The sequence below is a fragment of the Pelophylax lessonae genome (genome assembly GCF_965119305.1).
Source record: "Pelophylax lessonae genome assembly, chromosome: 9".
Taxonomy (NCBI): domain Eukaryota; kingdom Metazoa; phylum Chordata; class Amphibia; order Anura; family Ranidae; genus Pelophylax; species Pelophylax lessonae.
The window spans coordinates 265,576,993-265,591,383 of NC_138776.1; the positions used below are offsets into that span (position 1 = coordinate 265,576,993).

The window sequence follows — 14,391 nt, forward strand, 5'->3', positions numbered from 1 at the left end:
GTTATAATTGGCATTACATCAGACTTGTTCTAAGGGTTAAGATAAGGTATAATTTATTACTTCAAACAGACTTGCTATTAGGGTCAGCTTGACCACAAAGCATAATGTCCTGGAAACTTTCAAGGACATTTACTTAGATAGGCTTTTTAATTAAGCGGAGTCTAGGGTTTTAGTAATAAGATGGAGTTGAAAGAACAAAATGGAAGCTAAATATTCCTTCATACCTGTGATGGACCATCCAGCAACCAGCATGGATGCCCCCCGCCAAGATACAGCTTCTACCACTCTGGAACCAGGTATTATAGCAGAGAATTGCACCCAAGAACTAGACAACACTAGCTTAGGTGCAAACAAACTCAAGGTAAAAATTCACAAAGGACATAAAGGTACACAAGATCATGTAAGATCTTGACCATATTATCCTAAACAATGCAAACAGTAAGCTAGGGGTGTTGAATATAATCGATGCATCATGATTCAGATGTTCAAGATCCTGCATCGATGACAGGAGTCGGCTGAATTGATTGCTGATGGCTTCATCAGGCACTCTGTGCGGTGCGCTGCCTCACCTGGAGAGACAGAGCCTGCCTGGTGAATAAAGCCCCCTCCCCTTTCCGGCCCACTGCAGTATGCAGTGAGATGGACACTGGAGAAGAAAGTCAGCTGATCTTACAGCCAGTAAAGTGAAGGGGGAGGAGCTTGAGGAGACCCCAAGTCAGTAGAGGCATCACTGAAGCCACCAAAAGGTAGAAGAGCGGCAGAGACACACTGACTGGTCCAATTAATTTCCTGGAGGGCGGATTATGGTGTGGGGTTGTTTTTCAGGGCTTGGGCTTGGCCCCTTAGTTTTAGTGAAGGGAACTCCTAAGGCGTCAGCATACTAAGACATTTTGGACAACTTTGGGAACAGTTTCGTGATGGCCCCTTCCTGTTCCAATATGACTGCGCACCAGTGCATAAAGCAAGGTCCATACAGACATGGATGAGCGTGTTTGGGGTGGAGGAACATGACTGGCCTGCACAGAGTCCTGACCTCAACCCGATAGAACACCTTTGGGTTGAATTCGAATGGAAACTGCAAGCCAGGCCTTCTCGCCAAACATCCGTGCTTGACCTCACAAATTAGCTTCTGGAAGAATGGTGAAACATTCCCATAGACACACTCCTAAACCTTATTGGCAGCCTTCCCAGAAGAGTTGAAGCTGTTATAGGGGCAAAGGGTGGGCCAACTCAATATTGAACCCTACAGACTAAGACTGTGGTGCCACTAAAGTTCAAGTGCATGTAAAGGCAAGGGTCCCAATACTTTTGGCAATGTAGTGTATAAGGATATACAGTACATACACACAGAGCACAAGGCCGTGTTCATACTACGAGACGTTTCTCGGGGCTGCAGTTCCTCTGAGCTCCACAAGGTAGTGATCTCACTTCTACCCAGACAAGTCTCTATGGAAGACAGGAAGAGATGTCACATACAGACAGGAAGTTCCGGGTAAGAGGTGAGTTGGGAGGAAGTAGAGAGGAGACATTGTTGGAACTGGCAGCAAAGAAGGTAATAAGATATTATTAATATTATTATTAATATACAGGATTTATATAGCACCAACAGTTTGCTCAGCACTTTATAACATGAGTGTGGACAATACAGTTACAATACAATTCAATACAGGAGGAATCAGAGGGCCCTGCTCGTTAGAGCTTACAATCCTAGAAATATTTTTTTCTGTTTCCACCCTGTAAGCCCCCGTCATGTTCCATCCTCGTCCTCTATAGTCACTGTGACGTCTTTTATCTCAGCAGATGATGATACGCACATATATAGTGTTGAAACCTAGAACTTTTACGGGGCCAAAACATTTCCCTCATTTTTGAGGTGTGTAACCTTTCCCACCAAATCACATTCTCACCTCATCAGTTTACACTAATGTATTATACGACTTGTATTAGTATGGGGGGGGGGGGGGGTTATTTAGCGAGGATCGGAATATTTATGTCTTTATTTTAGAAGATTCAATTAGGAAGAAAGAGGGAAACACGTCATTTGTAAAAAAAAATGTCCTTAAAACAGATTTTATCGCATATTGATCCCAGTCTCAGATATTCCCCTCACCATGCTCAGGTACATGGGTAACAGTCACCTATAGGATTTATACACAAGCATTTTTGTTACAATTAATTTTTTATTATATATTCAGAGTGGAAACCTCGGAGATTACATAATTGTTGGTAAAGAAGAGTATTAAGAAGAGGATGAGGAGTATGGAGTAATGAAGCAGCGTTCTGAAGGACACAAGGACATCATGACAGAGCAATCAAGTAACATAAACCCACCAGAGAGATGTCCCCGTCCTCCGTATTCCCGGGATTCCACACAAGAAGGTCACACCATCCCTCACCATCATCAGGTAGGTGAGGAACAATTATGAATAGTTATGATTTATACTCAAGCATGTTTGTTACAATAAATGTTTTATTATATATTCAGAGTGGAAACCTCGAGGAATATAATTTGTGTTATTAAAGAAGAGTACAAGCAAGAGGACAAGGAATATGGTGTAATGAAGGAGCTTTCAGATGGACACAAGGATATGATGGAGCTATCAAGTAACAGAAACCCACCAGAGAGATGTCCCCGTCCTCTGTATTCCCAGGAATCCACACAAGAAGGTCACACCATCCCCCACCATCATCAGGTAGATGAGGAACAATCACTGATAGTATCATTAGGATCTGTACATTATCTGCATTGTTACCATTGATGTCATTTCTATTATATATTAAGAGTGGAAATCTGAGAGATTCCAAAGTTGGTGTTAAAGAAGAGATAAAAGAGGAGGATGGTGAGGATGAGACGATGAACGAGTCAGAGTTTCCAAAAGGACACAAAGATCTGTACCAGGACACCATGGTGGAGTCATCCAGCTACAGAAACCCACCAGAGAGATGTCCCCGTCCTCTGTATTCCCGGGATTCCACACAGGAAGGTCACACCATCCCTCACCATCATCAGGTAGATTATGAACAATTACCAGTAGTTATGATTTACAACACAAGAATGTGTGTTACAATAAATGTTTTATAATATATTGCAGAGTTTAAACATCGGGGATGATAATATTGTTGTCAAAGAAGAGTTTAAAGAGGAGGATGAGGAGTATGGAGTGATGGAGAAGTTTTCAGAAGGACACAAGGATATAATGGAGGTGCCTAGTAACAAAAATCCAGCAGAGAGATGTCCCCGTCCTCTGCATTGCCGGGATTCCACACAGGAAGGTCACACCATCCCTCGCTGTTACAAGGTTGAATCTATAGCAAACACTTACAGAGACAATATGTGGATTTTTTATGTGCTGTCACAATAATAAAGCTTATATTTTACAGATGATATTCTCTCTCATTTTCTTGATGTAGAGTGGAGATCCCATCGATTTAGAGTTTGAGGTTAAAGCAGAAGAAGAGACGTATGTGAGGGATGATCAGCAGTCTATGGAGGAGGCTGGAATAACTGGGAGATTTATAGAGGAGGACACTCCTACAGAGATCAGCACAGGTGGGTCATTAACACTAAATACATTCCTCCACCCATACTGCTCACTGATTGGCCAAGAGTAGGGTGGGGTCTGGGTGATATCAGTCTGTAATACACTGGTCACTTTTCTGGGCTGTGTTCCCCATCCTGTATTCCTGTATTTCTCTCGAATAATCTTCCTTCTCTGTGCTGCAGACACAATTTATGTCTCTAGACTGGATTTATGGAGATTCTGGGGTTCAGCTGGCAGCAAAATCTTGATTTCCACCATAGGCATTGCTCAACCTAGGCACCAGCGGCATGTGTCTTGGGTCTTCTTACCCTTGCCTGGATATAGAAGGATCTCTAACTTTGCCATTCTCTCTTTATATCTGATGATCTGATTGGAGGACAGACTTTTACATGGTGATAATAATGTGATAACATCCTCCAACTATGGAACCTTAAACAGAAAGTGATAATGAGGGAGGAGTCAGTAACCCAATGATGGTGGTCTTCAGGATCAGTCCAGTCTTCATCTTGGTTGTTCTCCCCCCCATCCTTACTCTTTAACCTCTGGTGGGGCTCAGCCCCGCTGTTATTCATGACTAAATCATAGACTAAATAAGGAAGTACAGGACTTCTTGTGTTGGGAAGATGACAATGAGTGATAGAGGGGGAGGGGACACTCGTCCTATAATCCCCTCATCACTGTCACTCCTATAAAAGACAGTTCTCGTTGTTTCCTCACTCTCTGACTAAGGTCCATGAATAAAGAAATGAACTGGTAGGAGATCAGAGGACCCATTTACTAGTTACCTTGAGGGGGGAATTGTAAGATCCTCAGAGACAAAGCTGCCTGATGTGGGCGGAGTCCTGGTTTAGGGGAACCAATCTGCTGATGTCTAGTAATAATCTTTGTATTTCTATTTTAGTAGATGGACGGGAGATGAGGAAAACCTCAGAGGATTGTCTCACTTTGTCTCCAGACTGTAAAGTAGAAGATGAGGACATCACACAGTATAGTCCAGGAGAAAACCCGGCTACCTCAAATGTCCATCCGGCACCACACAGTGTAGATGGACCATCGTATTCCTCTTATCCTGAGGAACCTCAGACTGTGAGGGACGGTGCCGGACCATCGTATTCCTCTTATCCTGGGGAACCTCAGACTGTGAGGGACGGTGCCGGACCATCGTATTCCTCTTATCCTGGGGAACCTCAGACTGTGAGGGACGGTGCTGGACCATCGTATTCCTCTTATCCTGAGGAACCTCAGACTGTGAGGGAAGGTGCCGTCCTTCCAACCGATAAGAAGTTTTCCTGTACTGAGTGCGGAAAGCGATTCCGTTTTAGGTCTGGTCTTAATGTTCATAAAAAGTCTCATACAGGTGAGAAGCCACATTCCTGTTCTGAGTGCGGGAGATGTTTTGTACAAAAATCAGATCTTGTCACACATCAGAGATCTCACACAGGAGAAAAGCCATATTCCTGTTCTGAGTGCGGGAAATGTTTTGTAAAGAAAGCACGTCTTGTCATACATCAGAGATCTCACATGGGAGAGAAACCATATTCATGTCCTGAGTGCGGAAAATGTTTTTCAGACAAGTCTTCTCATAACAGACATCAGAAATATCACAGGGGTGAGAAGCCATATTCCTGCCCCCAGTGCGGGAAATGTTTTTTAGATAAGACCAATCTTTACAGACATCAGAGATATCACACGGGGGAAAAGCCACATTCCTGTTCTGAGTGTGGGAAATGTTTTTCAGATAAGTCCAGTCTTTATAGTCATCAAAGACTGCACACAGGGGAGTATCCCTTCCCCTGTTCTGAGTGTGGGAAATGTTTTACAGTTAAGTCACATCTCTCTTTACATCAGAGATCGCACACGGGTGAGAAACCATATTCTTGTCCTGAGTGCGGAAAATGTTTTTCAACCAAGTCACATGTTTACAGACATCAGAGATCGCACATGAGGGAAAAGCCATTTTTCTGTTCTGAGTGCGGAAAATGTTTTTCAGATAAGTCCAGCCTTTATAATCATCAGAGATTGCACACGGGGGAGAAGCCATATTCCTGTCCTGAGTGCGAAAAATCTTTTTCAAGTAGGTCCAGTCTTTCCTATCATCAGAAATCGCACACGGGTGAGAGGCCCTATTCCTGTCTTGAGTGTGGGACATGCTTTTCAGTTAAGTCGCATCTTGACAGGCATCAGAAGTTGCACACAGGTGAGAAACCGTATTCCTGTCTTGAGTGCGGGAAATGTTTTTCACTTAAGTCACATCTTAACAGACATCACAGGTTGCACACGGGCGAGAAGCCATATTCCTGTCCAGAGTGCGGGAAATGTTTTTCAGTGAAGTCGTATCTTGACAGACATCAGAGGTTGCACACGGGTGAGAAGCCGTATTCTTGTCCTGAGTGCAGGAAATGTTTTTCAAGTAAATCACATCTTTACAAACATCAGAGATCTCACACGGGGGAGAAGCCACGTTCCTGTCCTGAGTGAGGGATTTGTTCCTAACTGAAGTCCTGTCTTCCTGTACATCGGGGGTCCCACACAACCCTGGAGGTGTATTAGTGCCTTGAGTGCGGGAAATGTCTTCTATATAAATGTTGCTGGACATGTGGGAAAGAAGCACACCCTGATATACACCTCAGATATACTCCATGGCTGATCTTCATCATGTAAGAAACACTTCATAAGGAGATCAGAGATCACCAAAGACATGGATGAAGTGTTGTCCCGTGTTGGCCATTGATAGCAGAATAAAAATAAAAATGGAGTCCTTACCTTTCGTTGGTAAATTTTGTGATGTAAGCTTTTTCTTTTTTCTATTGGTTGAACTAGATGGACTTGTATCGTTTTCCAACCAGACTAACTAACTATATGTAACAAACAATTATAGGTCAAGTTTAAATAAAAAAAAGTCTTGACCGAACGTGACGTGCGTTGACAAATTTTAGTCGTATTTTATTTCCCTAAGTGATTTCCTATGATCATTGGCTCCATCTAGTGGCCATAATGTGGAATTTTATTGACTAAGGTAGGTCGTTTAGGAAAGATATCTCATTATGGCCACTAGATGGAGCTGGGAGTCATAGGAAATCACTATGATAACTCCTTTGCGCCTAAAGGTAAAACAAATCCTTATGCCTAAGCCCAATTTTGCAACTTTGACGTGTGTTCGTAAAACTGTACATATCGTCACAACTACTTTGTGCATCCAGGTGGATTAAACTGCGTTTTTTTTTTTTTTTTTCAGGAAAAGTTAGGCTTTTATTTGGTGGTAAATGGATATTGTTGGCAATAATTCAGACTCGCATGGCCCTAGGCATCTGAGTTCCTTCAGATATCTCGGAGCACTCAATGAGACACAGAGACGGCAGGTACGATGTCACAGAATGCTCAGCTTTATTCAGACAGTAAATAACGTTTTATAGAGAAAGTAGAAGGGGAAGTCCCTTTCCAGGAGATTATACATAGAATTGATACAAGAATAGCAGTTTACCATTACTCGCTTCAAGTCACGTACTTACATATGAGCTAAATAAAATAAGGCATAGTTTATAATTGGCATTACATCAGACTTGTTCTAAGGGTTACGATAAGGCATAATTTGTTACTTCAAACAGACTTGCTCTAAGGGTCAGTTTGACCACAAAGTGTAACTTCCTGGAAATTTTCAAGGACATTTACTTAGATAGGCTTTTTAATTAAGCTGAGTCTAGGGTTTTAGAATAAGATGGAGTTGAAAGAACATAATGGAAGATAAATATTCCTTCATACTTGTGATAGACCATCCAGCATGGGTCCATCTGCCAAGATACAGCTTCCACCACTCTGGAACCAGGTATTATAGCAGAGAATTGCACCCAAGAACTAGCCGACACTAGCTTGGGTGCAAAGAAACTCACGTTAAAAATTCACAAAGAATATAAAGGCACACAAGATCATGTAAGAGCTTGATCACATTATCAGTTTCACCACCTAGCGTAACGTCCTGGAAATTTTCAAGGACATTTACTTAGATAGGCTTTTTAATTAAGCTGAGTCTAGGGTTTTAGTAATAAGATGGAGTTGAAAGAACAAAATGGAGGACAGATTATTCCTTCAGATATCTCCTGATTTATTATTTTTTTATTATTATTATTATCAAAGGAATAGTGGACCAAAATAGTAAAAAAAAAAAAATTTTAAATGTAGCTTTATATTTCACGTTACTACCAGAAAAACCCCCCAAAAAATTCTCCTGCTCCTTATGGTTGCAGCGACACCACATACACACGATATTACCAAAAGTAATGGGACGCCTGCCTATACACGCACATGAGCTTTAGAGGCATCCCAGTCTTAGTCTGTAGGGTTCAATATTGAGTTGGCCCACCCTTTGCAGCTATAACAGCTTCAACTCTTCTGGGAAGGCCGTCCACAAGATTTAGGAGTGTGTCTATGGGAATGTTTACCATTCTTTCAGAAGCGCAATTTGTGAGGTCAGGCACTGATATTGGATGAGAAGGCCTGGCTCCCAGTCTCCGTTCAAATTCATCCCAAAGTTGGGGTCACGACTGCGTGCAGGCCAGCCAAGTTCCTCCACCCCAAACTCGCTCATCCATGTCTTTATGGACCTTGCTTTGTGCACTGGTCCAAATCATTTGGTGGAGGAGGGATTATTGTGTAGGGTTGTTTTTCAGGGGTTGGGCTTGGCCCCTTAGTTCCAGTGAAGGGAACGCTTGAAGGCATTGCTCTTCCATGTCTTTATGGACTTTGCTTTGTGCACTGGTGTGCAGTCATGTTGGAACAGGAAGGGGCCATCCCCCAACTGTTCCCACAAAGTTGGGAGCATGAAATTGTCCAAAATGTCTTGGTATGCTGACGCCTTAAAAGTTCCCTTCACTGGAACTAAGGGGCCAAGCCCAACCCCTGAAAAACTACCCCACACCATAATCCCCCTCCACCAAATGATTTGGACCAGTGCACAAAGCAAGGTCCATAAAGACATGGATGAGCGAGTTTGGGATGAAGGAACTTGACTGGCCTGCACAGAGTCATGACCTCAACCTGATAGAACACCTTTGGGATGAATTTGAGTGAAGGGAACTCCTAAGGCGTCAGCATACCAAGACATTTTGGACAATTTCATGCTCCCAACTTTGTGGGAAGAGTTTGGGGATGGCCCCTTCCTGTTCCAACATGACTGCACACCAGTGCACAAAGCAAGGTCTTTGTGTAAGGAATTTGAGTGGAGACTGCGAGCCAGGCCTTCTCATCCTAACCTCACCAATGCGCTTCTGAAAGAAAGGTCAAACATTCCCATAGACACACTCCTAAACCTTGTGGACGGCCTTCCCAGAAGAGTTGAAGCTGTTATGGCTGCAAAGGGTGGGCCAACTCAATATGGAACCTTATGGACTAAGACTGGGAAAGGTAAAGGCAGGCGTCCCAATACTTTTAGTAACATGGTGTATGTGGATTACACGTGTTTCTCAATTGCCCTTACAGTGGCTTGGGTTAATGACTGTGCTCTTGGAATACAATTGTCTCCTAGTTGTCCAACAACGGCTGGGGTTAAAGACTGTACAAACAATGCTGTTGCCCATAGGAACTGCTGCGGAAAAGTTTTCTTTCGGGGGAAAACAAATGCTTTGCTATTTCTACCAAAGGGACATAGAGGTCCTGCCAGAAGATAGTTGTTACTTAACTGTTAAGGACTGACATTATTCCGGAGGGAGTACAGTCTAGAATTCATTTTTGCTGCCAGTGTACATAGAGAAGTTGTCCTCCAAGTTGTTGTTGAATTCAGTTTTGGGCCTATGGGGGTGGGGATGATGTAACCCCCTCATCCCTATCCAAGTTATATTCCCTCAATAAAAAATGAAAACGAGCTCAAGGACTGGTTTCTGTGTCTGAATGCAATTTGGAAAATGTGTGTTGCCTGGCTGTGAAGGAATAGGGGGACCCAAAATCCAGTGGCCCTCTAAAGGTTGTGCCACACTATTTTACCCTAAAGCAGAGCACTGTACTTGGTGGGGGGGGGGGTAGCTCTGTGTCCTAGAGGAGAGTAGGTAGAGGGAGCTCTGTGTACTGGAGATGGGAGGAGGGGGAGCTCTATGTACTGGGGGAAAAGGAAGAAGGGGAAAGCTTTGTACTTGGAGAATGGGGGGGGCCCTGTGTACTGGGGGAGAGGAGGGAGCACTATACTGAGAAGGCACCTGCATACTGGGGGGGGGGGTGCTCTAGGTACTGGAGGGTGGGAAGTGGGGGAGCACTGTGTAATGGGGGGAGAAAAAGGAGGGGGCATGATACTTAGAGGGGGGATGCTCTGTGTACTGGGAGGAGCTCTTTTTACTGGAGAGTGGGAAGAAGGGGAGCTCTTTGAGGGGAGAGCACTGTACTTAGGGGATGAGGAGCTCTGTGTACTAGGAAGGGGGGGGGATAGCTCTGTGTCCTGGATGAGAGTCGGTAGAGGGAGCTCTGTGTACTAGGTGGAGCTGTATGTATTGGGGATAGGAGGAGGGTGAGCTCTGTGTACTGGGGGGGGGGGAAGGAAGAAAGGGGAAGCTTTGTACTCGGGGATGGGGAACTCTGTGTACTTTGGGGGAGTGAAGGCTCTGTGTACTGGGGGAGAGGAAGGTGGGGGTGCTGTATTTGGAGGTGGGAGCTCTGCATACTGGGGATGGGAAGTGGGGGGGGGGGCACTGTGTACTCGGGGAGAAGAAGGATGAGGGAGCTCCAAACTTAGAGGGGCTCTGCATACTGGGGGATGCTCTGTGTACTGGAGGATGGGAAGTGGGGGGCACTGTGTATGGGGGAGAGAAGGAGGAGCTCTATACTTTAAAGGGCTCTGCATGCTGGGGGGGATGCTCTGTGTACTGGAAGGAGCTCTTTGTACTGAAGGGTTGCAAGAGGGGGAGCTCTGTGAGGGGAGAGCACTGTATTTGGGGGGTGAGGAGCTCTGTGTACTGGGAAGGGTGGTAGAAGAAAGGGTATCTCTGTGTCCCAGAGAAGAGTAGGTAGAGGGAGCTCTGTGTACTGGGTGGAGGTCTATGTATTGGGGGTGGGAGGAGGGGGAGCTCTGTGTACTGGGGGCAAAGGAAAAAGAGGTAAGCTTAGTGCTTGTGGGGTGGGGAGCTCTGTGTACTGTGGGGGAGTGAAGGTTCTGTTTCCTGGGGGATAGGAAGGAGGGGGTGCTGTATTTGGGGTGGGGGAGCTCTGCATACTGGGGGGGGGGGGGGGGAACGACGACTGTGTACCGGGGGAGGAAGGAAAAAGTAGCTCTGCACTTGGGGGGAACTTTGTGTACTGTGAAGAAAGGGAGGGGGAGCACTGTCTTGGAGGGGTGGTAGGAAGGGGAGCTTTATACTAAAGAGGGATGAGCTTTGTAGTAAGGGGGGTAAGGGTTTCGTTTTGTGGATTGTATGGCCCCCACGTGCTTGTATGCATGCCTGTCAATATTGGGGCATGCTTCTAATGAGACGACGGATGGTGTCCTGGGGTATTTCCTACCAGATCTGGACTAGGGCATCACTGAGCTCCTGAACAGACTGAGGTGCAACCTCGCGGTGTTGGATGAACCGAAACATAATGTCCCAGAGTTGTTCTACTGGATTTAGATCAAGCGAGCGTGGGGGTCATTCATTGGTATCAATTCCTTCATCCTCCAGGAACTGGCTGCATTCTCTCGTCACATGAGCCTGGGCATTGCCGTGCACAGAAGGAACTCAGGACCCATTGCACAGAGTGGGGTTTGAAAAATGCCAATTGAGCTCCACAGTGCTGGGCAGTGAACACAGGGCCCACTAAAGGACGGGCCCTCAGGCCACCTCATGAAGTCTGTTTCTGATTGTTTAGTCAGAGACAATCACACCAGTGTCCTGCTGGAGGTCATTTTGTAGGGCTCTGGCAGTGCTCATCCTGTTCCTCTTGCACAAAGGAGCAGATACCGGTTCTGCTGATGGGTTAAGGACCTTCTATGGCTCTGTCCAGCTCTCCTAGAGTAACTGCCTGTCTCCTGGAATCTCCCCCATGCTCCTGAGACTGTGCTGGGAGACACAGCAAACCTTCTGGCAATGGGACGTATTGATGTGCCAACCTGGAGGAGTTGGACTGCCTGTGCAACCTCTATAGTGTCCAGGTATCTCCTCATGCTACCAGTAGTGACACGGACCCTAGCCAAATGCAAAACTAGTGACAAACAGTCAGAAAAGATGAGTACAGAAAAAAATTTCAGTGGCCTCCACCTGTAAAACCATTCCTGTTTCGGAGGTTGTCTCGTTGCCCATCTAGTGCACCCGTTGTTAATTTAATTACCACCAAAGCAGCTGAAACTGATTAACAACCCCCTCTGCTACTTAACTGACCAGATCAATATCACAGGAGTTTAATTGACATGATGCTATACTCTAATAAGAAAGTGTTCCTTGAATTCTTTGGAGCAGTGTAGTACATACAGGCACAGCACAAGGCCGTGATCAAATTACGAGACGTTTCTCGGAGGGCTGCAGTTCCTATGAATCTCCACAAGGTATTGAGCTAAAGTCTACCAGACAGGAAGTGATGTCAGGTACAGACAGGAAGTTCTAGGTCAGAGGTGAGTCGGGAGGAAGTAGAGAGGAGACATTGCTGGAAGTGGCAGGAGGAGGTAATAAGATCTTATTTTCTATTTAAACCCAGTAACCCCCCCACCGTCATGTCCGTCATCTTCCTTCATAGTCACTGTGACGTCTTTTATCTCCAGCAGATGATGATACACACATATATATATATTGTTGAAACGTTGATGAATCCCTTCGGGGTCAGAACATTTCCCCACTTACGGGGCCGGAACATTCTCTTCATTTTGGAGATAAATTCTAATAATATGTTCCTCTAATCAAACAGCACTGACTATAAATAGAGAAGACAATGTCCATCCTGACCATACATGGCCTACAAAGGGCAAATATTACACTACACAGGCAGCCAATGGGCCAACACAATGATGGGGTACGGGGGTCAGGAGCATAGAGCCTCTTACACTCGCCGGCCACTCTATTAGGTACACCTTCCTAGTACGGGGTTGGACCCCCTTTTGCCTTCATTCTTGGTGGCATAGATACAACAAGGTGTTGGAAACGTTCCTCAGAGATTTTGGTCCATAGTGACATGATAGCATTACGCAGTTGCTGCAGATTTGCCGGCTGCACATCCATGATACGAATATCCCGTTCCACCACATCCCAAAGGTGCTCTATTGGATGAGATGTGGTGAGTGTGGAGGACAGTGATCTCATTGTCATTTTGAAGAAACCAGTGATGAGATGATTGGAGCTTTGTGACATGGTGCATTATCCTGCTGGAAGGAGCCATTAGAAGATGGGGACACTGTAGTCATAAAGGGATGGACATGGTCAGCAACAATACTCAGGTAGGCCGCGGCATCTAAACAATATTCAATTGGTACTAAGGGGTCCAAAGTGTGCCAAGACCCCCACACCATTACACCACCACCAGCCTAAACCGTTACCTCCCCCCTCCTCCTCCACACCATTACAACACCAGCCTAAACCATTACCTCCCTCCTCCACACCATTACACCACCAACCTGAACCATTGATACAAGGCAGGATGGATCCATGCTTTCGTGTTTACACCAAATTCTGACCCTACCATCTGAATGTCACAGCTAAAATCGAGACTCATCAGACCAGGCAACGTTTTTCCAATCTTCTATTGCCCAATTTTGGTGATTCTGTGCCAATTGTAGCCTCAGTTTCCTGTTCTAAGCTGACAGGAGTGACACCCGGTGTGATCTTCTGCTGGTGTAGCCCATCTGCTTCAAAGTTTGAAGTGTCGTGCATTCAGAGATGGTTTTCTGCATACCTTGGATGTAACGAGTGGTTATTTGAGTTACTGTTGCCTTTCTATAGTCTGCCCATTCTCCTCTGAACTCATCTAGGCATTTTCCTCCACACAACTGCCGCTCACTGGATTTTTTTCCTCTTTTTCCCACCATTCCCTGTCAACCCGAGAGATGGTTGTGTGAAAGTCCCAGAAATACTCAGACCGGCCCGTCTGCCACCAACATCCATGCCACATTCAGAGTCACCTAAATCCCCTTTCGTCCCCATTCTGATGCTCTGTTTGAACTTCAGCATGTCATCTCCACCATGTCTAGATGCCTAAATGCATCTAGTGTTGTGATCAAGGCTCGTCGCCGAAACGCGTAAGACACCTTTTCTTTTTACTCACGGAGGCGTGACAGTAAAGAATTGGAAGATTTACAGAGTTGCCTGCTGTCCTTTTGCATGATATTGTATCCCATGGTGTTTGGAGAGATCACCGCAGCCTGTGCAACTGATGGACGTTTCCATTCACCTGATGTTTCCTCTGTTCTGAACGCTGTAGTTTTTATTTGATGTCTAGATGCCTAAATGAATTGAGTTGCTGCCATGTGATTGACTGGTTAGCAATTTGTGTTACCAAGCAATTGAACAGGTGTACCCAATAAAGTGTCCGGTGAGTGTATATTGCTGGCCGGTAAACATTCCCCAACCTGCCATGAAGAATATGTCCCATTACTGGTGTTGGAGGGAGGAAAAATATGTGTGTGTTCCCGTGCATTTCTGCGTGTTCCGTTTTTGGCAGCCCATTCATTTTGATGGGGAAATTTTATATTACCTTAGTATTATTGACTCACAATATCTAGGAATGAATTATAAGTCTGGTTGCCTTAGTTGACCCAATGCTATAGAAATGTCATTGTAAACTGAACAGGATGGGATAGCTCCTTTAAAAGGTGATGCCACTCCCCAAACAGTTGCAATTGGTCAAATCATACCAGAGCCTCCTGTACATACTACAGCTAAAATTTGGACTGCTTAAATGCACGTCCCTGATT

The 14,391-nt window shown here is 45.1% G+C and overlaps 2 protein-coding genes across 2 annotated transcripts in view; both read left to right on the forward strand.

Annotated features, from left to right (window-relative positions):
- Positions 1-6,273, forward strand: part of LOC309562642 (uncharacterized protein) — a 124,256-nt gene extending 117,983 nt beyond the window's left edge. Inside the window, exon 5 of the mRNA XM_082266913.1 lies at positions 4,444-6,273. Coding sequence (XP_082123039.1) covers positions 4,444-6,020 — 1,577 coding nt within the window. The 3' untranslated portion in view covers positions 6,021-6,273. The remainder of the gene's footprint in view (positions 1-4,443) is intronic.
- Positions 1-14,391, forward strand: part of LOC309564445 (uncharacterized protein) — a 382,799-nt gene that overhangs the window by 350,315 nt on the left and 18,093 nt on the right.